At 38.6% G+C, this 27,129-nt stretch overlaps 1 protein-coding gene across 4 annotated transcripts in view; it reads right to left on the bottom strand.

The window, feature by feature from the left end:
- Window positions 1–7,945: 7,945 nt before the first annotated feature.
- The window catches only part of USP32 (ubiquitin specific peptidase 32), a 153,092-nt gene continuing 133,908 nt past the window's right edge, over window positions 7,946–27,129 (bottom strand). For 3 of the 4 annotated variants that reach the window (XM_084650999.1, XM_084651000.1, XM_084651001.1), the window contains exons 27-34: window positions 25,736–25,920; window positions 24,001–24,087; window positions 22,315–22,435; window positions 15,277–15,468; window positions 14,355–14,649; window positions 13,327–13,754; window positions 10,849–10,941; window positions 7,946–10,309 (exon numbers count right to left, since the gene is read on the bottom strand). In XM_084650999.1, coding sequence (XP_084507125.1) covers window positions 10,136–10,309; window positions 10,849–10,941; window positions 13,327–13,754; window positions 14,355–14,649; window positions 15,277–15,468; window positions 22,315–22,435; window positions 24,001–24,087; window positions 25,736–25,920 — 1,575 coding nt within the window. In that variant the 3' untranslated portion in view covers window positions 7,946–10,135. The remainder of the gene's footprint in view (window positions 10,310–10,848; window positions 10,942–13,326; window positions 13,755–14,354; window positions 14,650–15,276; window positions 15,469–22,314; window positions 22,436–24,000; window positions 24,088–25,735; window positions 25,921–27,129) is intronic. The other variant, XM_084651002.1, reaches the window with a different exon arrangement.

Raw genomic sequence — 27,129 nt, 5'->3', positions numbered from 1 at the left:
TTAAACAGCAACACGTTGTTACAGTTACAACTGAGGAACAAGGAAAGACCACTTGGTAAACAAATGTCTATTAATTGTACTTGCTGGAAATGCTTATACTTTAAGTAAAAATATGTTGACTAGATTGAGAATGGACACAATGATCAGTTTGTATCATTTGGCGGCGGGGGAGGGCAGTGCAAGCTTTCCCCATATCTTTTTTAAAAATGCTGATATGGTGCAATAAAATATTTGTATATGGACCAGGGGATAAGTGATCTCTGGCAGGGGTAATTTAGCAGTAAAGGCTAGATCCTTTCATTCAACTTTCTGTTCAGTTTGCTGGTGAAATTTTAACCAGGAATCGCTTAACTCAGTGTGAAAGATGTTTAATTCAATACATTAAAACAGACAAGTCTGAGCAGCTGCAGCTATAACTACTGGAGGGAGAGACAAAGAAGTTATACCTACCTAGAAAGAAAGAGAGAGAGAGAGAGCACGCAAGCGCATGTGCGTGTAAGACAAAGAATCTTCTGCCCTCTCATGTAAACTGCTCACTCAGCAGTGGTTAGCTTTGCCTTATAAGCCCCATGAGGAATTGCTTGCTGGAGGTCATATGGAGGAACTATTGCATGTACAGTAGCTTTTTATACAGCATTAGTAGTGACATGTGATACAAGGCAGCAGCTGCTGCTGTTACTGTAGCTGTTACTTCCTTAGGAGTAAAAATAGCATCAGACCAACCTTGCTCTTCACCTTGTCTCATTGTTCTTTTTTCACAAGCACGCTCCTTGGTTTATTTTAATGTCTGCTTAATTTGGCAGTGGAGGGGCTGGATCCTGTCTCTGGCATCAGAGCAAAGGCTTCCCCTCCCTCTTCTTCCCCACATCTTGAGAGCTGAGGCAGAAGGTTCTTCAGGTTTTCCTGTAGCCTCGTATTTAGAAGCCTCCATTTATTCATCATTGTTTCTCCACCACAACCCTACATTCACCTCTAATAGGAAAGAATGGATAACTCTTGTAGGCAAGCCATCACATAGACCAGCCAGTTAGGGGTGTTAAAAAAGTCAAAGGGTCATTTCTGTGTCACGTCTGAGCTCCTCTTAAACAAGGAAGGCCTGAGAATTTCTGTGTAACTGGTACAACCAACCCTCTCAATTTTTTTTTAAATATACACTTAAGATCTGCATGATGCCCTTTGCCTCTGCTATTCTTTTAACTTCAGACAGCAACCAGCACTGAATCCACCACCAGGTCACTTAAATCCTTTTCTATTCAGTTCCATTTGTTCTCTACCAATTCACTAGGCCCATAGTTACATAATTTAACTAGGGTGGAAGGAAATCAATGCAAAGGTTTTCCTGAATTAAACAGTTCTACTTCGGTTTATTTTAAGTGCTTTTCTGATATGTTGTAAGTGCCATGTAACCTCTCTTTCACTTTTTGAAGCTTTAGGAAAAATTTTGCCCATACCCTTGCAGAGGCCAAGTATGTGGGAAGATTTGTGAAAGGCCAGGAGTATCTCCTCCTTTCTTAGGACTCATTATTCAATGGACAAGCTGTCAAGCTTGAAGTACTTGGAATGGTATATAAAAAAGGACCCTAGGAGAGGAGAATCTGCCTGCTCATAAGATGGAACAAACTTTGCAACACTTTGTTTTCTATAGAGGTGGAGGTTTGTGCACTGTAGAATTGGGTGAAATAACATGATGAAAACGACAACCTGGTTGTAGACTGAAAGCAGTGGGGGTGAGGACAACCAGGAATTGTCTGTTTATGTTGGCGTTCATAGCATATGCACTTTAACAACTGTAGCTCGTTAACCAGCTTGTTTGAACAATGCAAAAAAGGAACAAGAATGCACAAAATGTTTTATTGCGACAGTGCATGCAATATGTACTTCTCCCTCTCAATAAGTCTTAAAAACCTGCGTTGTAAGATATGACTCTTTCAAAGATTTATACTCTACTTTTTACTGCAAAGCCGTGTTCAGCTTCACCAAGTCTCAGTATAAATATTGTTATTCACCAATGGGCTGTCAGGGGCACTGTTGTAAACATTTAGTCATCATCATATAACTAAGATGTTCACAGCATATTTTACTACTCAGAAAAATACAAGTTATGATGTTTAAGGTGACTATGGGATGCTGTGTACTTTCCCATCCTTGTGAAAATGTGTTTGCCAAAAGTTCTAAACACAGAAGTAGGAGAATTCAGAGTAGAGGAAAGGAAAAAGGAAAAAAGATTTGAGAAAATAATAGGAAGGCTGGTTAAGGGAATTAGGGAGCTTAGCGTAGAGCAAGAAGGATGGAGACTTCTGTAAAATATGCAAAAGTTTAAATACTATAGAACTTCTATCAGAGGACTTCAAAGCACTTCAGAAAAATGAAGGAGTTAATTCTCCACATATGCCTGGAGTTGGCTGGTTAAGCTCACCTTTCTTAGTGAGAAAACAGGCCCTCAGAGGTAGCATGTTTTGCTCAAGGTCACACAGAAAGTCTGTTGTATAGCCAGGGAAAAAAACCAAATACCACTGTTCCCAGACCAGTGCTCTGGCCACTAGACCAGACGTCCTCAACTTTTCCAGACGACTGTATCCTTTTCAGGAGTCTGATTTGATTTGCGTACCCCCAAGTTTCACCTCACTTAAAATCTACTTGCTTACAAAATCAGACAAAAATAAAAAAGCATCACAGCACGCTATTACTGAAAAATTGCTGACTTTCTCATTTTTACCATATAATTATAAAGCAATTGGAATATTATGCTTACATTTCAGTGTATAGTATCTAGAGCAGTATAAACAAGTCATTGTATGAAATATTAGTTTGTACTGACCTTGAGACTGCTTTTTATGTAGCCTGTTGTAAAATCAGGCAAATATCTAGATGAGTTGATGAACCCCATGGAAGACCGCTGCATACCCCTGGGGGTACGTGTTCCCCTGGCTGCGAACCACTGCACTAGACCATCCTTCCTCATGATGAATTATTCTTATTCGTAAATGAAGGCAGAACAAGAAATAATGGGTTTATGCCACAGCAAAAAAATTGCAGTTTAAATATAATTTTAGAGGAAAATGTTAACTATAGACCTGGTGGGAAATGGAACAACTTGCCAAGAGTATGTGAAATCACCTTCTCTCTTTTTATATATCTATTTATGGACTTAAAAACAATTTGAGGTAATGAAATCAGTCCTGTCAGGATGCAGGTTGGATTAGATGAGCCACTAGGGACCTAGAAAACAGACACTGAAGTGATGTATGATTAAAAACACTAATGTTTATGGGAGGATGGACTTCTCAGTACAAAGCCAAAAGGTGACCATGATCACTCCCACTGTTTCTATCTTTTTATGGAGCACTCTATCCATTTGCAATTACTGTTAGATAGCATCATTATGCTTAAGTGTTAAAAAAAGCTGGCTGTCTATATATTATGCATTCAAAGTACACTCTGCCATGAAAAGTAAAGCAGTATTAATTAACCTTACTAAATGGAGTGCTGACTTTGATTTTCGTTTAACAAATAACAGATGACTAACTCAGCTGTATGTTGTTGGTTTTTTAATAGTGTAACACGAGCAGAGCCAAAATCACACAGAGCCTCATGCAGTTTTTAAGCATCTGGGGTGAGACTTGTGATAGCAGACCTATTTTCAAACTACATGCCAAATTCCTTAATTGGAGGATTAGAAAACACGATATGAGCGATGTAAAAAGTTATAAAAGGTGTAACACTCAGGACTGGGAATCTGTTTACAAAGCCAAAAAGAAAGAAGACAAATAGATTGTCAGAGTCCAAAAAACACAGTGTCTTTGGGTCTAAATTCTACTGTAATTTATTCTACTATAAATAAGACAATTGCTACCATCAGTGAAGTAAACACTGGATTTACACTGGTGTAACAAAGGATATGGCTCTATCCCCCCCTGCTCCCCTGTCCCCCCCCACAAAATACCGTCATCGCAAATGAGAGGAGCTTGTTAAATTCTTTCCAGATGGACACTTAAGTCCTCCCTCACACCATTGTTCAGACACTCTTCAGTGGGAGGATCAAACACCACCACCATATGAGGTAGGAGATTCACTTATGAACAGATTTAGAAATGACCAAAGGCAAAATACATTAAAACATGTTAAAATATTATACTTAAGAATAACTCGTTCAGTCACCATAATAGAGCAGGGAAGCAGCTTGAAAGGAATTAATACTGAACAGAGGGAAATTTATACTGCCCAACACCAATGCATGCCTGCAAACTTGAATTAACAGTCCTGCAGATAACAGCAGACATGCCATATAAGTGGACTAGATGTGTCATTCGAGTAAACTTTGCATAACAAAATGATTGTAGTGAATCTCTTCTAATTCAACTGAAAAGTGCTCTTTACTTGGGGTGTGAATAAGTAGATTCTAGTTACTATACTGGGGTTTCATTTTAATTTTTTCCCTAGAAAATTAAGTTGGAAGAAGTTTAGATTTTTTGATATTTTAATAGACTTTTACTTTTGTGATTTTAATGTTTTTAAATGTCCATTTTACCAATGCAAGTTATATTCACACTCAAATTGTTATAGATTTGCTTTTGCCACAAAATAATTCTCTCATTGCTAAAAATGTATAGGCAATGGTATGTAAACATACCTACACTATCCTCAGATTGATTCCCAGTAGATACCTTCTTTGTATGGGTAAATTCAGCAACAAGTGATAGTTTATAAAGCTATTCACTTTAACTTCCAGGTGCAAGTGATCAAACTGGATTCTTCACTGGGATACCGTGAGAATTAGTTAATCGCACTGAAGTTATAAAACACCGCTTAAGTCTTAAGTAGTACTAATGATATAAGATTTTTCTTAACGTATATTTTCTGATTGACTGGTAGGGAGTACCCATCAATCACATCTGAATCAGCCAATTCTCTCTGCAAAAGAGTTCCAAACTTTTTAGCAGCTCACAAAGTACTTCTGTCTTCAGGAAACTTAATGATTATTATTCACGTGCCAGCAATGTGCTTGGAATTGTACAAGACACAGCATAAGATACTCTTTTCTCTTGCAGTCTACAGCCGAGCCCTACTTTGGAATTTGTTAGTGTGGATCACGTTATTCAAGGGGACTCCACAGAAGAGATCTGATGCAGGATTCAGGCCTAAAAAATACACAGACGACAGGCTGTACTGGAAAACTCAGAGTAGGAAATAATTTGATATTATAAATGTTAATGCACTTGTGGACATCATATGAAATGAGATAGTATCTATATTTAAAGATACCAAATTACTACTTTAGGTATCCTGCTAGTTAGAAGATTAGTAGATAATAAATCAAGTACTTAATCCTTTGGAATGGTGGCACAGGGATCTCAAACTCAATTTAAAAGGGGTCCCTGTGGGGGGAGAGCGCCTGGGGACGGCAGGTGGGGCCAAGGGAGAGACCTGTTCCGCAAAACTGCTGGAGCCCCGCAGGCCACATTGGGGAGGTTTGCGGGCCGCAGATGGCCCACAGGCTGGGAGTTTGAGACCTCCTTTACCACTATGGCATTTCACTACTAAAAACTCATGGGGGAGGGGAAATATTTCAAGAATTTCTATCTGACTAAAGGACTAAAAAATGCTTTAATTTAAGGCAACTTTAAGATGGAACCTCAGTAGTTACTTTCTCTGCATGCCAAGAACACGAAAGCATCACAACTTTCCAAACTGATAATTCTCTCAAATGCTAGTTGTCTCAGCTTTTTTATCTTTCCTAGAGGAAATGTCATATGAAAGTAAGAAAATAAAATGAAACATGCAAACCAAAGCAATTGTGTGAAAATTTAATCCTCAAGCAAGTAGGAAAGAGATGCTGGTGTTTTCAAGAAAAAATAGAAAACTTTAAACACTGCCGTTTGAATATCATTGAATTAATGCCTTTATTAGTGACGGTGCCCTTGATTTTAATGGCCAGTTGCAATATCTGTAACAAGTTTCAGTTTTAATGATTAGTTAGACTTTATAGGTTTAACTGGGGAGTCTGAGGTGATTGAAACCCATGGTGCCTGCAGCCGTATACATGGTGCATACAACTGGCAAGCAGGGCCACCAGAGACAGGGAGGGCGAGGGGAGGGTGGGGTAAGGGGCAATTTGCCCCGGGCCTTCCATCAGAGAGAGCCCACAAACCAAGTAGCATCGTGACCTGATGCACGGAGTGACAACCCCTGAGCAGTAGGTCACAATGCTGCTCACTCGAATTTGCCCCATCTGCCCTCTCCATCTATGGAGTGGCAGACAGGCCAAACCTGAGCATCACTGCGACCCTGTGCACAAAATCACAAAGCCCAGGGTGGGGAGCCGGGCTTGGCCCTGTGGGACAGCAGCCACCGCTGTAGGGTGTGCGAGAGGTGGGCTCACTCTCCAGTCCAGGGGAGTGGAGCGTGGTCCAGACTTGTTGGGGGAGGCACTGCATCCAGTGGCTGCACTGAGGATGGTTCCACAGGGATTGGCGATGATGCCTGGGATCTCTCTGGCCCACATGGTACACGTGTGGACCATGTGAAAGATTTCTGGGGGGGCATCCCTGATTGAAACTAGGACCTCTTGCATTGTATCATTAGTCTGTCTTACTTGAGCTAACGGACTAAGTTCCCTAGCTGAAAGATGTAGCAGACTCATCTGCTTATGCAAACCAGACTCTAGAGAGGGACAAAGACCCATACAGAAGCAATGTGTGAACACTTAAGAAATGTGTTTCTTGGCACATTAATATGAGATGTCATGACAATTTTTTCACCTGATTCTCTTCTTGCTTTTGCATGTCATACCATGATGGCCCCTTCCACATGAAGGAAATGGGTACTTCACACTCTCTGAAGTGCATTCTTTTATCAATCACATGAAAGAAGTAATCAGATCAACACTTGAAACTGAAAGCAAATTGATATACATCATTTATTTCAAATTGTACCATTAACATGAAAAATCTTAACTTCAGCAGTTCTGTTTTTCTCTTTGGGGTGGCAACTAGCTTTGAGAAAGAAATAGAAGGCAGAAGATTTTTTTGTAACAGGTAACGTAAACTTGTTACTGTCTCAAGTGAAATTTCTGTAAACAGAAGGATTATTTCCCTTTCTTATTCTTATTTAAAATTCTGGGTGAAAAAAGGCCACGCTGAAAATCCTGACAATGTAGTATTTGGAATTTTGGTTTCTGGAATAAACTGCTTTTATTTGCACCCAGGAAAAACAGCAGTAGTCAACACTGCCACCCTGTGGTTTTGAGCTCCATTGCACTGTTATACTTTCCATTTAAAAAAACAAGGACAGGTCAAATTATTAAGTTTTGTGAAAAAGATTTTATGAAAACTTGAACTGACAAAACTTTGCACTATTTTATTAAAATTCCATTCATTCTAAAACCAAGATTTTCAGCATGAACATTTCCCAACTTCAGGGGCAACCCAAACATCACAATATTGTGCTAGCTGCATGAGAACCTAAAAGTGACGTGACTAGAAACTATTAAATCTATTTTCATTGTCCAAAGTTGCAAGAAATGCAAAAAGATGACAGAAAATTAGTTTTTTAATATTTTCACTTTAATAGGATAAGGTATGATTTGTAAGATAGGTATGGAAATTTACTTCTTAAAAATACTGTTAACCTGACACATTCAGAAAATAAAAGGGACATTGTTAGATTAAAATAATCCAAAGTAATTAAAAGCAATTGTTAAAAATAAATGTAGAGAGAACGTTGTTAGCTCATTTAAACAGGCGCAATAGCAATACCGCAAAGAATTTATAACATACTTACTCAAGCCATTCAATCCTTTGGGTCCAAAAACATATAGAAACTCTCTGAAAAAAAGTACTGAAACTTGAGAGTAGAAAAAAACAAACTTTTGCATTAAAAATTAACTTTGACATAAAAAAATTATGACACTTGAGCTGCATCCACAGTTTTTAATTTGTCTGAATAATATAGTTACAGATAAACAAGTTCACTCCATATACAATTACTGATACATTTTTATACAGTTCATATTCCAATACATCAACACTTTTATTTACATGGTATTTATGTACATTAACATCTTTCTAAAGTCAGTGCATTGTCAATAAGTTTTATACAATAATTTACAAAGTGAATGTAGTTAACTTAATAAATTTCCTGCTAATTCATGAATTAATTTAATTAAAAAAAATAATTACAACCAATGTAACAAACACAGAAGATCAAATAACATTAGTAGATTGTGCTACCTGCTTAAATAAAACCTTTTTAAGTAAATAATTTGAAAATCTTTCAATTTTCATGGAGTTTGGCTAGGGAGATATAGACAAATGTGATCACAAAATTCCAAAATGAGAAATTCCACAATTCATAACATTTGCTTTTCTTCAACCTCACTGTTTAGACCACTCTAAAGATAAAAGAACACACAAAATAGGGCTCGACACCTTAGGTCAAAGACAATACTTATTTTGAAACTGATCAATCCTTACAACTTCCATTTAAGATTGGGGAGGGGGGGTTGCCTGAGTAAAGACAGCACGATCAACTTTATATAGTTTCTTAAATGGATAAAAACAGACCCTTTCTGAAAAGTGTATACTTCCTAGTTGATTTGGCATTGTTGTAGAACACACTGAAAGGAGGTTGAATATTAACTAATTTTACAGATCTACAATGTAAATTTAATCAGTAATTATGCCAAGTCTAAAGAGGGATGCTTAAGGAAATGAATGATAAAATTACTAACTTGCTGAGGCTCAGTTGAAGAAAAGGCTGAAAAAAGAGTAAAACATTTACCTCAATTCAGATATGCTAACAATTTAACACGGCTAAAATACTAAAAGAAATGCCTACTCATAAATAACCTTTTTTCCAGTCTTGAACAAGCCCCAACCATCCTGCATTCCTTGCTCAAGCCAAAGCCCCACTGACTTAAAAGGGAGTTTTGGATGGGCAAGGAAAGCAGAATCTAGCCAGTGAGTAATAAAATGAATGCCAAGTAGTAGCAAATTTGTTGACTAATGCTGTTAAAAAGTGGGTTTTTTCAAAAACCCTGCAAATTAATCCCTAGCCTGTTACAGTAAGAAAATGTGAAAATGCAAACCAATTAAGAAACCAAACCCAGTTTAAATTATTAAATGAACAAAAATCCTTCTTGCCTCTTAACATAACTACCTGACAACCATCATTTCTGACGTTTGTTTTAAAAGACATAGTAGATAACGGTGACATCCATTCACTCTGGAGACCTTACAGCATCAAAAACGAACAATGCTTCTGAATTGTACTGGTATGAATTTTTTTTAAAAAGTGCAAAATTTAAAAGCAACACTAGTAATGAAACATAACACCTGTCCTTCCATGAGTTGGGAGCACTTTGTGCAAAGTGCACATTCAGACACAATGCATATAACCACAGATATTTTTTCTGAGACTTTTCAGTATATAAAAGACAGGATTCCTCAGGCCAGACAGCCATTCCTGAAATTTGCTGATTTGCACAACCAACATGTGGAGAAAACAAAAGTATAATAAACCATTCAAGTGCAGAAATCAATCTGCGCTCAAATTATGATTTGGTTGCGCTCCCAACACATTGAAAGCAACAATACACATAAATAGTGGCAAAAATGGAAAAATTCCATAACCATTTTGTAAGCTTTGTGCACTTTTCATTTTCTTGCTTTCCCTGTTTTGCCAATAAAATGGGATGAAACTTCAGGAAAAAGGAGGTAGCAATATCGTGTTGTCAACAGACAACACTACAATTTTTTCCCATCATCTTGAATCGAAGGAGAACCTTAGGATTTTGTTAGAATAATTGGTAAACGCTACACTACTCTGTTTAGCTCTTATTTGGACTATTTCATTTAGCTCTTATTTGGTCCTCGTTGGCTTTCATCAAACCATGTTATTTAAAGGCCAATGGCAGTTTTAATCTGATGTCTAACATCAGAATTGTTTAGAGCATGTAGTGAGATATTAGAACAAAAACAACGTTTATATTAACTGCTATCTAATTAGATTTTTCTTGTTGTGCTTTCTGACCACAGGATAAGACAACTGACATTTAGCTTGTTCACTTCAACAACACTGTAGCCAAATGTAAGTTTCATCCTGCATGCTCTCAAACGGTCCATGGAAGATCACTTGTTTACTGTAAAACACAGTACTTTTTATAATCAGACTCAAAATCTTCATCCATGCTGCTTGTGTCTGCCATCTTTTTGCCATCTATCTTTGGCAAAAACTGCGCATAGTCTACCCCCTGCTGCTCGTAGAAAAGAATGTAGGCAGAGTCGGTGTCAATTTCATCAGGATGTAATTCCTGGAAAGCAGAACAAACATTTACTAAAACTTGCACTTGTACCATTGTGCTACCATCACTGAATTTAAATATATGCATTTACTGTAGAAACAATCATTTTAAACGGACAGTTAGAACAAGAACAGTCACATTTTCTCCATCTGCCTTACTTTATCAGGCGAAATTATTTACCTGAAAGTGAGAGATGACTTTTATAATGATAATAATAAATGCAATTACTTAGAAAATATTCAAACCACAGTTATCCAGTAGCTTCAACTCAAAATGTCTAGCACAAGTGACAACATTTATTTTGTCTAGATTGTTATTGGGCAACATTTTCATTTTGGTTCAAAATCATCAAGTATGTTTCCTTACTCTGTTAGCAGCTGATATGCAAATTTTAATGTTAAAAGTTTTCCAAGTGCAATTTCAGGTCACCATTTTAATGTTCATATGTTACGTTTTTCAAGCTATTCATATTTCTAAACAAACAGTTCACATAAAATTGGGTTTTAGCCCCAACCCAAACTAATCTTTAATGAAAATGAAATATTTACCTTACAGCTGCTGTCATTGTAACAGTACCACTTGTTATTTGGGTTTTTGGCATAAGTGACATAATGACCTCCTCCCATAATTCCTGAATGGCACTAAAAAAAGATTTTTTTGAATTAAAAATATATCATTCATTGAGATTGAAACCAATCTGCTTTCTGTCACTGAGTGGCAATGGTTCAAGACATCCCTTGAAATCAACAGATCCTAAAATGCTCATCTACTGAATGCTTCAATGTTACAGGCTCTACTTGATCAAAGCTCTTTCCTCATGTCAATGCAATCTAGAGCAAGTTCTAGCTACAGTCTACCTAGGACATACCCAATTGCGTTATTCAAGGGGATGAAAGGTATGTCATGGATGATCTTCTGGCAGTTCCAGCTCAACCTGGCCAAACTCAATTAAATTTCTCCCTCACACCCTTCTCCTGCATTCATCTTTCTCCGTTATTATACCACCACCATTTTCCCCCATCCCTTTTATCTTTGAAATCATCTAATTCCTTTCCCTATCCATGTGTTAACAATTCATTATCTTCTACAATATCAAGTAAGTTGGATTCTTAATTTGTCACCACAACTAAAAAATAAACCCCCCCACACTTTTCACATCCTAGTCATCCTGTCCCTTGCTTTCTTGCAACCACTCTTCTCTGGCCTCCCTGGTGCCTACATCTCTGCTTCAGCATGTTTAAAACGCTGCTGCAAAGATTATTGTCCTTGCCTGTTGCTCTCACCACATCATTTCCCTCTTTGAACCACACCATTGGCTACTCCTCACCTACCATATCGTGTTTGAATTTCTCATCCCTTACGCATCTCCAGTAACAATGCCAACCTCAGTGTCCCCCTGGTGTTTCTCTCACTGCTCCCCCACCATATTTATCTTCCTCGGTGTTGCACCATATGCTTAGAACAACCTCTCAAATGCAGAGTGTCAAGCTCCCCCTCTCTCTGTGACGTTTGTGGGAATCTTGCTGTACAACTTATGAATTCTGGTTGATATTGTAAAGTTATTATGAAATTGCTGTATCATGAAATGCCTCTCTCTCGCTGACAAGGTGTTAAGCATGTGTCCCCAACCCCCCAAGACCAGGCACAATGGTGAACTCAGTGACTGCCTGGACTTCATTTGGACTCTGGAGGCTTAAAACATATGGGATCCCTTCACAACAGTTTGGCAAGTGTCCAGCAGGGCAAGTGTGTCTAGACCTGACAGTCAAACCTTTCCCAAACATTCACTTCTTCTGAGAGGTCTACGAATACTCGTTAGTCAATTAAATGCCTTCTCCATTCAAACTCAGTAAGAGAGAATATAGTGAGAAGGGAGAAATTTAAATAAAATCAAACAGCTATATCATATGTGCACAATGGTCATCAATAACCAGTTAATCTAGTCACTATCTGCCCCCTTCATTAGGAAAGTGCGTTTAGATGTTGTATTCGTAAGTATTAATAATGGTAAGAAATTAATGAGTTTTGGTATTTTCCAGACTGTCAGACAAATAAATATTCAATATGTCTGTACCTGTCTACAAACATAATCCTCAAACATTAATTTGGCAGGCCAGTATCTGGGAAGCATTTTGAGAAAGTAAAGCTTTATGTAAATGATACTTTAATCACTAACTCTAGGAACAGGTGAGAATCTAAATCTGGCAAAAAAGTCAGGTTAGATATAAGGATACATTTAACAATATGAACAATTATGAAATAGAATATACTTAAGGAAGACAGCTGAGTCCCCATTATTAATAATCTTCAAAAAAAGATTAGAAAAGTTCCCAGTGGACTCAGAGCAAAGAAAGATCTTATTTGACACAGGAAGTGGGAATAGGTAACCTGAAAAGTCTCTTCCAATCCTAACTTCTTATGGACTGTGCTGTATTTCACATATTTTTGAATATCTGGGCTTGGCAAAGCTCACATGCTCAGGATTTAATTCATCACTGTGGGGGGGGGGGGGGGGAAATCAGAAATAATTTTCTCCCAGTCCAGATTAGCAGTGACTTTGCTCTTCTCTGTAGTGTGGAATAAAGGTTGCTTGCCAGGATTATTTAGATAAATCTCACAAACAGTTCCCTGCCATTGTAGGGTCCTCAGGCATTGATGTACCTGTTCTCTGCCTGAGGCACACAATTTCAATTGTTGGGTGTAGTGTGAAGGTGGTGGTGGCGGCCCTGTAATACACAGGTCAGGGCTGATGATCTGGCAGTCCCCCTCTGGCCATCCCTCTCTGGCTTTAAACTCTATGACTGACAGATACTCAAGCAGAAAAGCACTGTGCAGAGACTAACTTTTCAGTTATATTCAGCTTTATGGTAAACTGAATTTACTGGAGGATAACTCCATTTACCTCTTCTTTTTGTTATTCTTCTCAAGGACAAATGTTTACTTCATGTGTATTGCACGTGAAATTCTAAACTTAACAACAAAATTGCAGTTTAAGCATATTTTACTTATATAAAATGTCAACTTACCGAAATGGCATATAGATTGTAAATAGGGTTAACACAGACTTCTCTTTGGTCATCTGTCATATCTTCCTCACTGTGGTTATCAATCACACCATTGATACTGCCATTACTATACGCATTCTGCTCACAAACGTATCCATTGGCTAAAGTCATCTCGTCCTGAAAAATGAATAATTCACTCTGGCTACCACCCAAAATGTGTCCTTTGCTAATGGCATCTCCTTGGTCAGAAGTAAATTTCTGTTCCTGGTCAGTACCATTCTCTTTACTTGCATCCAAATTTTCTTTGCTATTTGATAGTTTGTTTTTACCTATCTGTGGTAGCCGCAGCCGCCCTTTACCTCTTCCTAAAGTCCTTGGGCTATTATTTGGGCTACTGTTTTTACTTGAAGGACAGCTAGTTCCACTTTTCCTCCCTGGTGATGGAGATGCTGTAAAAGAAAGAAGTTAAAACCTTTTAAGGTAAGCAAGCTGAAAGCCTAGATTTTTCAATATAAGATTTCTTCCAATAACCAGAGACACTAATGAACAAAACTTTTGGGATGGATAACTTCTTTTTTTAAGCGACCAATGCATAGTTTATAGTTAGGACTACAGATTGCAACTATTAATTTTACGTGGATTAGTTGGCAGATCTTGCTATGCAAAAAGAGGTCAATTACTCCCCGCCCCACAAATCTGCAATGGCACATATAGCAGTTGAATAACTTCAAACCGCAGAAAATTTGAAATGCCAATATATACCAACCCTGAATAACTCAACTTCTTATTAATGAATGCTGTAATAGGCTTACAATGGAAGACAGTGGCAGAAATCAACGTTTCAGAATAAACTTAACTTCTGAATCAATAGAACACAAATAACCTCACTTTTACAATGAGTACACTATTCAATTGGCTTGTATTTTATAAGTTCAAGGGTAAAGATGATTTTGAAGAAAGAACTACCATACGTCTTGCTATAGGTCAATAATCACTAATTTCTACACTGCAATTTATAGAGAGACTGATTTCCACTATTTATTCCCTACCTTTGATATTATTCAAGATGCTACTAGTGTTAAATGAGGATGGACTCCTGTTCAGCACATCCCCTTCGCCAGATGTATAAGTATTTTGGAGATCTGTTTTTCTAGGCTCCCCTTGCAGAATCCGTGGCTCAGAAAGGTCGTCAACCTGGGGAGTTCGTTGCTTTCGTTGACAATGACTTGGATCCCGTTGTACCAGAAAGGCACTTGGGTCAAAATTTTCGCGAGGAAATTTAACAATTTTCTGAGATTTTATCCAGCGGCCATTTACAAACTGAAATCGTTTCAGGTGAATTATCTAGGGTGAAACACATTAAACAAACAAGGTGATAGTTATACCACAATGACCTAATCAAGTAATTTAAATGTTCAATTTATCCTTCCAGAGATATACATACTATAAGATTAGAGCACAAATCAACTTGCATTGTACAATGTGTGGTATCTGGGTCTACAGAGGCAACATCTACCAACCAACAATAGGTAGGAGATACAGCTTTAGTAAATAAATAAATAGTAAAGCATATTTTGTGTGCTTTGGACAAATTCAAAGGCAGCAAATGTAGATGCTGCATAATTTAAAGAAGAGAACAAGGCTGTGTTCCATAAAGGTAACACAACCAATGGCACTGCAATAAATGCAATGAACATTTCAATCCTTTGCTGAGCAGAACACCACATTTAAGTAGTTATAGCAGGTATTTTTTCATTTACATGATATAAAACAGATAATACACGTGTAGCGACCTCACGTTGCGTCACCTATGATAGCCATGATTCAGTTGAGACAAAAGGGAACATAGGTAGATCTAAACCTTCCTTATTCTGTGAAAGTAGGAAGATGTACCCAGCAATCCGAACTCTCATGTTGAGTGTACATTTTTACTGTTGCCCAAAAGAGAAAGAAAATTATTGAAAGTTGTACCAAAATAGGGGGAAGCCTCCAAAGGTCCAGTTTTTTAGTGGCCAGGCAATGAGTCTTGCACTTGGAACAGTAATACATCTCATCTTCTCCCAGTTCCTCCTCACTGGTAAAAGCTCTTAGACAGCTATCCAGATTGATAGGCTCCGCCTGAGCCCGCCGGCTTTGTTCAACACTTTCGTGCTCTTCCACAATCTAAAGAGGTTACCAGATTAACATGAACTTTGTATCTTGGCAACTTTCCTAATACAGTAGACCCCCAGAGTTATGAACACCAGTGTTACGAACTGCCCAGTCAACCACACACACCTCATTTCGAACCGGAAGTACACAATGAGGTAGCAGCACAAACACAAAAAAAAGCAAATACAGTACAGTACTGTGTTAAACCAACTACTAACAGAACTACTAACGGGAAAGCAGCATTTTTCTTCTGTATAGTAAAGTTTTTCAAAACTGTATTAAGTTAATGTTCAGTTGTAAATTTTTGAAAGAACCATAATGTGGTGTTCAGTTACGAACATTGTAGAGTTACAAACAACCTCCATTCCAGAGATGTTTGTAACTTTGAGGTTTTATTGTATCTCAAAAACACACCAAGTTCCTTCAGATTCACGTCCAAGGTTCTCAGAAGGTCCTTGCAAACTTATTGGGAAGTAACTTATTTAACTTGTTTGCAAGGAACTTCAAAAGCAAATTTATGTGATAAAGACACGTCTGTCATCTTAACATGAAGCTCAGGAACATAAATCTTTCAGGGGCTTAGGTATGACCGCAATACAGAGGATAGCAAGCTTCTCCACTTCAGATCATTAAAGTTGTCAGATAGAGGAAGTGGCTAAAAAAGTCAAACTTTTTTATAAAAATGAAATAAGCAGGGCCTGGGGTGTTACCATTTTCATATGCTTTAGTTTACCTAGAATTTCTTCAAGCAGTGGTTTGTTTGTTTGTTTGTTTAAGAAAGCCCACACTTTGGTACACATTGTGAAATTTAGAAGAGTTATTTATTTTAGCTAGCTCTAGGTCTCCTCTTTAGGATTATTAGGTAGAGAGATGTTACTATACAATTTTTTTAAGACATTCCTATTTTTGTCCGATTCCTCCATTTCTATTGTGCGGGAAGGAAATAAATATAAGGCACATATAGTGCCTTTCATCCGAGGATCTGAAAAAAATCCTTTACAAATGTTAATTAAGCCTCAGACGCTCACCTGAGGTACAACAAGTATTACACATTCTCTCTACATACAGGCAAATTGAGGAACATTGAGGTTCATGGCAATTTGACGGCAGCCATCATAAAAACAGGATAACCTTAGGAGATACAGTTATTTTATTGTAGTATGTACTTCGTGGCTTTTCCCATCTTTTCTTTTAATAGGATATTCATTTTCCCTCTCAAAGTAATGAGATATGCAAATAGCGCCAATGATCCTTTATTTAGATGCAATTGTTTTAGTCTATCCTCTAGAATTTACTCATACTTGAAGCTAAGTTTATTAGCTACCTTCTCACCACCACTTGGGTTACTTCCAAGAAAGTCTCTCTAGAGACATTTTATCTCTACCATTAAATTTAAAGTACTATATTATTGTTTCCTATGCTATGTTCACACATACTGTGTCCTTTAAATTGGGCGTGGTCTCCTGTTGAACTCCACGTTATTTTTGGAGACTCAGACTGACATCTGTTGGACCATTACATAACGCCTACAGAGGCGCCAACTGCTCTTTGTAATAATGGCTGACAGCAAAACCACCAGTCTACTTGTGTGTATAGGGATCAAGGGTAAAGAACTCAGTCTTTGCCAGCAGAGTTTAACTCTCCGTATGTCTGACAGATACCCTGTGTGTCTTGAGGTGCATAGTTGAACTTCCATCTTCCCCTAAGTTACCATCTTGGTTCATCAGTACAAGAGTATGGTTATGCAGTTAAAAGCTCCTCCCAATTTAGTCTCACTCTTCCTAAACCTCACATTCTGGAAATAATCTGCAAAAAATTTTGGCCTGACCTTGGTTTTTGCTGTGGATTCTGCCAATCGTAACTTCTTTACACAGCTTGGAGCCTCTAAGTACCAGATTTCTGCCTTCCTTATCTTTGACCTGGTCATCCACCTGTAAAGCTATGGTTTTTTTAAAAAATTATTGCCACCCCTTGTTTCTTCGCATAACCTTCTCTCCTAACCTTGGCACAAGAACCTCTCTGAGATGCGGTACATAAAGTCCTGTATAGTGTCTGGTTCTAAAAGCACTACTCAAACAGTCAGCCACCCTGTACTCAGCTGACAAGGATACGTGGGATCAGCAAGTACCCTGGGCATGAATTTTAAGGGGTGCCATTGGTAATATGGATCTGATTCCCGTGGCGGTGGAGGAATGAACTGGGAGAGAAAGACTGTCCAGTGCTGTCCACTAGTGTCCAGTGTTTTGCTTTTGCTCTCTGAAGCTATGATGGCTCAAGCAAGTTTTCCCTGACACAGGTATCTGGGCTTTGGCTGAACCTAGCCTTGTGTTCTACCATTTACTTCAGGATGTAGATAAGGAAAGTCATCTCTTTTACATTTAGATATTGAAAGACTTGGCACTTTTTGCCATCGCTTTTTTTTTTTTAAAATACCCAGACTTTAGCCGGTGCTTGAAATCCAATTCAAGCAGGCGAAGTCAGCTGCTTATTTTGCCATTACTATAACTAGCACAGTACAGAATGAAACGTAGAGATTCTGGGTTTGAACTCTGACCCGGAAGTTCCAATATTCGAATATTCTAACACTGCTTTTCCACAGAGGGCTTGTTTAGACAAACAGCTGACGTGCAGCAAGCTTCGGTGTCAATCCACAGTGCACTAACTGGTCATGTGGACCCTGCCACTGTGCACTAAAAGTTCCCTAGAGTGCTTTGATCTGCTCCGCTGTGAAACAAGAAGCAGGCAGCATTATCTCCTGCAAAGGCGAACAAACCTGTTTGTCTGTCTTGTTGGTCTGAGGAGCTGGCTGAACAAGAAGTAGGATTGAGTGGACTTATAGGCTCTAAAATTTTACATTGTTTTATTTTTGAATGCAATTCCTTTTGTACATATTTCTACACTGTAAGTTCAACTTTCATGATAAAGAGATTGCACTACAGTACTTGTATGAGGTGACTTGAAAAATACTGTTTCTATTGTTTTTTACATGCAAATATTTGTAATAAAAAACAAAGTGAGCCTTATACACTGTGCATTCTGTGTTGTAGTTGAAATCAATATTTGAAAATGTAGAAAACATCCAAAAATATTTAAATAAATGGTATTCTATTATTGTTTAACAATGCGATTAGTTGCATGATTTCTTTAATTGTGCGATCAATCATCATTAATTTTTTTAATCGCTTGACAGCCGTAAAATTTACACCACAGTATGCTGTGCACTAGCTATTCCTCTGAACAAGCCCCAAATTCCATCTGACACTCTGAAATGTTCTCCTTTACAGTGAAATGGGCAAATCCACCCCTTACATATAACGCCACTGGTTTCAATTCAATTAACACTAGAGATTAACTTGGTCCAAATTAAATGATGCCATTACTATGCCAGATGTTTCATGTACCTTTTGGATTGTTACCTCCCCATGTTCTGTAAATCTCCTTCTCTCATGACCTATTTAAAGGTTTTCAACTTCTTTGGCCTACTGCAGTCCTTTTCCCCCCAACCCTCCAAACCCTGCCAATATGAGTGCCAGCAAGTCTCCAGAATGCACAACATCGAAACTCAAACCAGTTTGCCCCCAATACACAATCATAGCTAGTGACCCCTTCTTTCCTCAGCTAGCCTCTTCCACATTTTGAAACAGAAAAACACAAATTAATGGAATGCTCCATTCTCCATGTGGCAGATGTCACAAGCTGCCCTTCCACGGGCAACACAGGCACACCGGTGTCTCTGTATTGCTAATACAGCCCCTTTACTGCTCTAAGAGTACCCTGAGGACACTTGTCTGAGAATACTGGGAGATCCCGGCTGTACCTTCCTAACTATTTTGAGGGCCCTCAGAGCTCTTCAAAACCCCTCTGAATGACTATGCCTTCAACTTCTGGATTTCAGAAACTACTAAACTTTTATTTTAACTACATTAAACAAACATCATAATATCTTACAGTAACCTTTCTACTTCTTATTTTATTAGGGATTGAAGTCTAATTTTGTAAGAGCTCAGCAGTGCTTCCCTTCTTGATCACAGTTAATCCCATGGACCCACCCCAGTGATCTTGCTCTGTTTCTCCTCAGGAGCTAATCGATGATCCTTCAAATTCCAATCAAACCCCTGAAGTTCCAAACTAACAGCCTAGATGCAACTTCCATCCAGGAGGCCAACCCTCCGTGTCTCTGTGCACCCACTGGCATACGTTCTTCACACACATATCCCCTCACACAGTTTCACTAAAGTTTATTCTATAACATCTGATATCAAACAATTTCAAGTAAGTATAGTCTGTTTTCCACACAGCACATCAGACTTCCTCTAATCTTAGGTCGCCCTCAAACCGATAGATGTTTGATTGAGCTTACATATAATGTGTTCAGGGCATACAATGCACGTTTTAAAATGAGAAGGCAGAGAGCCAACAAAACTTGTGCCTTTCATCAAATGCGACAATATGGGCCAAATTTTCAGTGGGCATCCAAATGTACTTGTAAATACTTTACTGGTGCATCTGCACACATGAAAACCCACTTCTGTGCATCAAGACCATTTAATTGTATGTATAATTGACTGTTTACATGTGTCTCTTCAGGGCTGCATGTGTACAAATAGATTCAGCCTCTGGGCATGTTAAAAATCGTAATTCCTTTTGCATGCAGGACACTTTTGAGCAACTTAAGTTGCTCATTATTATTCACCTTAGCAACACACCTCTCTTTGCCAAGTTTAAGAAGGTTACTCACTTGTAACCAGGAGCTCTTCATTAAGGACTCTGCATGTTCACTCATCAGATACACTGGTAATGCAGCTCTGCTGGCTAAATGTTTCACAGTTGCACCTGTTGGAAATTCTCCTGCCCCCCTGCTGCCCTTCCTCTCACTGTTCCTGAATATTCTGAGGGCTATAAAAGATGCTGTGGGGCTCAGGCTACCTCAGATCCTCTGATTGTCTCCACAGATCTGAGGCAGTAATTAGGACTCCAAGGAAGAGGGGAAGGTGGGCATGGAGCGTAAATGGGCACAGCCCATGCAATACTGTCATCTGTGGAAGATGGAATGTGAAGTCCTAATTAAACAGTGCTCTTCAAATACAGCATCCAACCAGAATGCTAGGTCTAGCGCATAATGTTTTGTAAGTGTGTGAACAGAGAGCCATATAGCAGCTCCGCAAATTTCTACAATGGGAAATATACCTAAGGCATGCCAAGGTATTTGCAGTGTAAAGGCCTGATAGGGATGTGGAAATATGTATCCCAGAAACTGAGACACCCAAATAAATCTGGGGCTATTGGGAGAGAATTATGGATGCTAGGGTCAACATACTGAAATTGAATTTTTTGACGAAGGAGTTGAGCTCTCTCAGGTCTAAGATGGGTCAGAGACAGTTACTGATTCTGAAGAAAGATGGCTATCTGGAATACAATCCCTTTCCCCTGAATTCCTTTGGAACTTCTGCTATGGCCCCTACTTCCATGAAAGTGCAAACCGCTATTCTTAGTAAGTTCTCATGAAAGGGACACTAGCGCCTCCTGAAGTAGTAGGGCATGGAGCCAGTTTTACACTCCCTGTGAACTCTTGGGGTTAAGGCGTTGCAGACCACAAATGCTGAAGGAGACTGTCCTTTCACCACTCAAGCCAGATACCTCATATGGGCATCCAAAGCAGGGAATACAACATGATTTAAGAGGCACACCCCTTAAATCATGGCCTCTTCCCCGTTGCAGCCACCACAGGATCTGTAAGCTTTCACACCAACATGTGGGAAATAATAAAATAAATACTTAAGAAAATAAAGAAGTTAAAATTTCTAACATTAAGTCTTCTAGGAAGGTAGGTCCAAATTGCATCTCCCTAGAGAGGTTTCTGGCCTGTCTGCTTGCCCAGTTGAAGGGAAGTGAGGTGACCAGAGCACACCACTTCCTCCGATAGCCTTGCCCTTGATTTTCAGGAACAATAAAGAGAGGGGCAGACAGAGGCGAGAGACAATTCCTATGGGCACTGCTGTGACATGTTCCACTCAAAGCTGCACCACGGGTGCATCCCATGAGTAGGAATGTATAGCGGTCACTCAAAGAAGGGTCTATTTTCAAAAGCTTACAACCAAAAAGTTACATTTTTAATTTATTTAGGATAAAATTTCAAGAATCGCCAGCCAAGTTCTGTTTGTAAAATGTTTCTTTAAACTATGTACAGACAGGTGATGCATTCTTTCAGTGTACAAACGGAGCATGACATCTGGGGTTTTGTTTTGGTTTTTTGCTTAAAAAGTTACCCTTGAGGGAGAGCACAAGTATTTTTGTAGGCACAATTTGCAAACAAATCCCAATCCCAAAATCACTTACACATGTTATCTTTAGTCACATAAGTAGTCCCAATAAGCTAATGAGGCTACTCATGTGTATTAAGTTTAGCTTGTGCACAAGTGCTTTCAAGATTGGGGCCTCTCTTTTTGTGAATGTTGTCCTGTTTAGTTCATTTATGGAGACTAAATCAAAGGTCATTGCATCGGGACGCATTGGGAATGTGCACCTTTTGTGGTTATCAAAAGCGTCATCACTAAGTAAAAGGCCTATGGATATAGCAATGTCACACAAATTGCCTTTTACAGACAACCTTCGTTTTAGCTCTTCCCATTATTGATTTTGTATTCATTATTTCAGCAGAAGATGAAACACAAAAGCAATAATGCAAGTACCTAAATACTGAGAATAAGTTTCTAATCTCGCTCCTGCTGAGATGGACTAATGATGAGCATGCAACTATGGAAGTGATGTTAAAATGGGATATATTTCAGAGCTAATAAAATACAAGTAAATATTGAAACCTAAGATGTGCTGCTGGGTTTATTTTGTAAATGATTTTACCCGTTCCTGTGATGTCTGGTAGCGGAGATGAAGGGCTGTAGGATCCCAGTCTACGGCGATGTAAGCATTTCCAATACAGGCCCTGTCTTCTGCACACTCGATTTTACACCCACGGCAAAATCTAAACGAAAAAACCTTTAGCCTCAATGGTGACAGATGAATTATCCAATAACTTAGATTCCTGTTAATCAGGAGGATACTTTGTTCTCCTCCTTTTTCCTGTTCTCAGACCATGGCCATCACTGTGGTGTTTGAGACTTTGTCTTCAGTGCCAGAAAGGTGTGCTTTTCCAGTAGGATAACCCAGGTACGTTAGCAATCATTCTGTAACATCCTAGTGGAGACCGGGCACTGTAGTTTTTACCACCAGGTAGGTAGGCAAAGTCAACACTATACCCCCACCCATGGTTGACCTTGACCAAAAATCTATCAGTTAAAAACTACAGTTCCTTGTCTCCTCTAGGATGTTACAGCAGGATAGCTAATGCACATACTTTTTCGTAATCAAGACATAGTCTGAATGCTTTCCAACAGTGTATTATGCAACATGACTAGCACCTGTCATGTGTGCCTCTCTTCCCCTCTCCAAATTGTGTGTAGACTTTAAAATGTGTGTGTGATGCAGGGTGGATTATAAGTTAAGGCAAGGTCTTCATCTTCTATAACAGTTTATAACACAAATAGGCTTATTTTTTGTTTCTCTTCAGTCATATTTTTTCCTGGGTATGAAGTCTCCTGGCCCTTGTGAGGACTAGACATCAAGAGGCAGGATCTCAAGGTAAGCCAAGGATTGTCCAGTATAGTGTCAACATGATCAGTTTCAGGTTCACTAAAGGCCCACCTGTATTACAGATATAACCACACACTAGCTTGGTTGTCTCCTACAGTAAGAGATGTACCTGATCTAATATAATTTATTTAATTGCCTGTGAGGACAACGTTTCTGGGTGTAAGATGGTTACACAGCTATATAGTCCAGCCTTAGGTGAATAGTTATACTGATAATATGAACAGGCCCTAAGGTATAGTTGAGTGTTAAACCTTAAAGAACACTTGGTAATTTTCAAGTGTTTCACACCATAGGGACAAGTCAATTTCTGATGGCTTTTGGAGACTTGCGAGGGTGTTCTAGACTAAGAGAAAAGGTTTCTGGCTACTGGGAAATAGGTTAAGGCTCTTGTCTACAGCAGCTCATACATGCCTTTCCCCAAGGTGAACTGCCTCTGTCACTGTGAATTCCTACTCAGGCTAGGAGGCAATGATTTATATTGGAAGGGCAGGCCTGCAATAGAAAAGACATTTTCTTCATGTGGAGCAGCAGAGAGAAAGCAACCTGGCAACACGGGGACAGTTAGTAAGGGCTTTTTAGGTGGTCAAAGACTTGTTCTTTTTGGGGGTTTGGTACTGACTTGTCCTGAGGAATGTAACGGGTTAAAATATATTTCAAAACTTGGTGCTGGTTTCCTATGTTGAAGCTTACATGTCAGAATAGTTTTCAGCTCTGTAAGTCATAAAAGCAATTCTGCAGTGAAAACCTGACACTTGGGGGTTTGGGTTAAATTAAATTCCAAATTCTCATTGTTGGATATTACCTCTTGAAGTCCTGAAATCTATCAAAAATCCATCATCATAAATTACATTTCTGCTTAAGTTATCCCCTGGCTCAATTCTAGAAAGAGCAATTCACCTGTACCATGGACACCACGCACAAGAATTTCCATCCTTCTGAACCACCCTAAGGGTAAACGGATACTGGTACCCCATGCTGTCATCGCTGAAACGGAACAGAATACAACAAGAAACGTAAGTATTGATCTAGTCTGCTGAATTCCTTGCCATACAGCACACACTGTTCACCCCACGTTTGATTTTTTGCTTGGAAGGAATGTTTAATACAGTCAGCAAGCATGATGGTGCATGAGATCAATGCTTAAGGGAGCCGATTCCAACCCATTAAGAGCTGCTTAACAAAACAAGATGCTTCCCTGTGTCATCTAAATTCCACTCAACACTGTAATGTTTACTTTGTAAGTCTGCTCAGCAGGACAGTCACATTAAGCTGCAACAATTTTTGAGGGAGGAGTCCAAAGAGCAGCAGGCATAATTACAATACAAATTAATCAATCAATCACACAATCATACAATCAGACTATAAGCCTCATTTTATCACACGGTAAAATAAGGCTATTGGACAGTTTATAAGGACAGTAATAAACTGCAGAGATGGAAATTCATAAATACTTTTAAAGATCCTGCTGAGGTAACAGATCTCACATAAGACTCTACAGCAGTAGAATTCTCTCCACATATACTAGCGGATACATTGAGCCAATTAAGTAATAGTCCAGATTATCAGAGGCTCACAGGAATACACTAAATTGGAAAATGGTCACTCAGCTCATCTGAAATACATTGAAATATTTAATTCACTATGTTAAACATTAGAGACTTGTTTAGCAGTCACAATGCTGCAAGAAAGCACCCTGATGTGAACAAAGGGACATAGCAGAAAATTTGCTGGAGGCCAGATCTACACACACAGTTGCACAGATACAACTAAAGGTGTCTGTCTGAACCAATTCAATTAAACCCATACAAAACCCTGTGGGAACATACTTAATTCCATTTAAACCAGGCTTATGTCTGTTAGTCCTGTATACTTGGCTCCTTTCTCTTTCAAGTCTCATTCCTCTTTGAATACATTTAATAATTTGCCACAAAGCCAAACCTTCATCCCATTCAAGCCAAAAGCTAAATTCCCACTAAGTTCACTGGGAGTAGGATTGCCATTGACAGAATATCCATTTACTCCCCTAGCTAACATGGAAACAGACTCACTTGTTTAAATTTCCTCAGCTATAAATTAATCCACCCCACAAGCTACCTATGTAATTCATTACATTCCAGACCATCTAAAATCACTGCCACACAGCAAAAGACCTTATCAGTATCTCATTCTTAAAATACATCAACAGTGCTCACATAAGAAAAAAGTGTATTATTTTCCTGCACCAGGCTATGTAATGAATTATCAATCAATGATTCAAGAATGTGCAGTATGTAAGAATAACTTAAATTGAAACCTAAAAGCATAAGTTAGATAACTATATTAAAGGACACACAGCATCATTATTTAATTTGTACTACATGAAGATGGCTTGGCTACAAAAATAACCCACCAGATGGAATCTGCAGGCAGCAACAATGCATTTGAGCTAAAAATATATGCAATAGTTTCTAAAATAGTTGACATTTAGAGTTTAATTGGGCAGTAAGACCATATCTTCATCTTATGGAATGTCTCATGTCAGCAGTTAAATTTACAAAGCAAGGCTAAGCACTAATACTTTTGAATCCTTATAAAGAAGTCTGTACCACAGTAAAGGGTGATCCCAAGCCATAGGTTAGCACATCCAACTCACCAGTCTTGTGCATGGTTACTAGCTTCCTGGGGAGGGAGAGGGCTGGCAAGCCGGGAAACCTGAATCCATACTGCATCATACAAGTCTTTTTTCCGAGTATGAACAGTACATGGAACAATTAATGGCATTCCAAAGAGACTGGGACGATTCTTCTGAGATGAAAGGAAATATAGTTCCGTCCGCATCTGTATTTACATATTAAAGGAATGAATGTAATGTACTGTGAACATTAACTGATACTATGACTATCAGAAAGCTCTTTCCACTTGTCATTCACTTCAGTATTTTCCTGTGCTCTCTGTTTGATCTTGAAAGAGACTAATAATTCTACAATAAAATCACTGAGCATCTCTGAATCATGTGAATAAGTCAGCATTAAAAACCTGTTGTTTTTTAAAGTTGAGTTACAGTCTGAAAGCTCGGTCATTGACTTTTTATTTACTTTAGCATGTGTCATATAGACTGCAATTGCTAGGCTGTATCAGCATTTCCATCAGAAACCTGTATTAAATTAAACTTCTATTTTCTATTTAATATTACTTATGTCTTTCCCTTCCCCACCAACTGGTAACATTTAAAAACGTAAACAAGCACCTCTACGTACAAGTCATCAGTCCCATAGTGCAAACCCTGCCCAGTGTTTATCCCTTGAAAAATAAGATGGTATTGTGAATAGAAAACACAACAGGAAATCAGATTTGGGCTTTGTGGACTTTGAGAGATCTTGGACAAGTCATTTAACCTTTGTGCCTTATTCTCCCCATCTATAAGAATGGGAACAATACATCCTATGTAACAGATATTGAGGCTTAATACATTTGTGTTTGTAAAATATATTGAGATCCCTGGATAAAAACAAAAACCATTATTAGCCAGCTGACCCCCACCATTAATACAATGCCTAGAAATAGAAAGCTCTCAGCACAAACTTTTGATGGCATTTCTGCAGGCAATTTGCTTTGCCTTATGGGTTGCATAACCAGTTTGGATCTGATAAAGAACATTACACCAATTCCCTAAAAGATCTCCAACTAACCCTTATATGAGGCCTATGATGGTGTTATTGGACAATGGTAAAAAAAAAAGCCTCACAAAAATATACTGTGAAAAGGGAAGTTATGCAGCCTTCTAGCCCACAAACCACTGGCTTTAAATGTTAACCGCTTCTAATGCCTGAAGGCTGAGAATGTATACAGAGTGCAGAATTATCTAAGACACTCAGTCAACCAGCCGTGACATTTATAGTTTAACTTGACTACAGATGCATTTACAAAGAGCAGTTGACGCTAATAAAATGACCTGCAAATGTACCATATGCCTAAGCTCTATACTGGTTCTGTACAGGAGATTATGCAGCTCCAGGTAAAGGGAAAGAAAAGAGTTTCAAGTAGCTT

Source organism: Lepidochelys olivacea, assembly GCF_965140295.1.
Source record: "Lepidochelys olivacea isolate rLepOli2 genome assembly, chromosome: 17".
Lineage (NCBI taxonomy): Eukaryota > Metazoa > Chordata > Testudines > Cheloniidae > Lepidochelys > Lepidochelys olivacea.
Note: the sequence above shows the minus strand (reverse complement) of the source record. Positions and strands in the feature narration are given on the sequence as shown.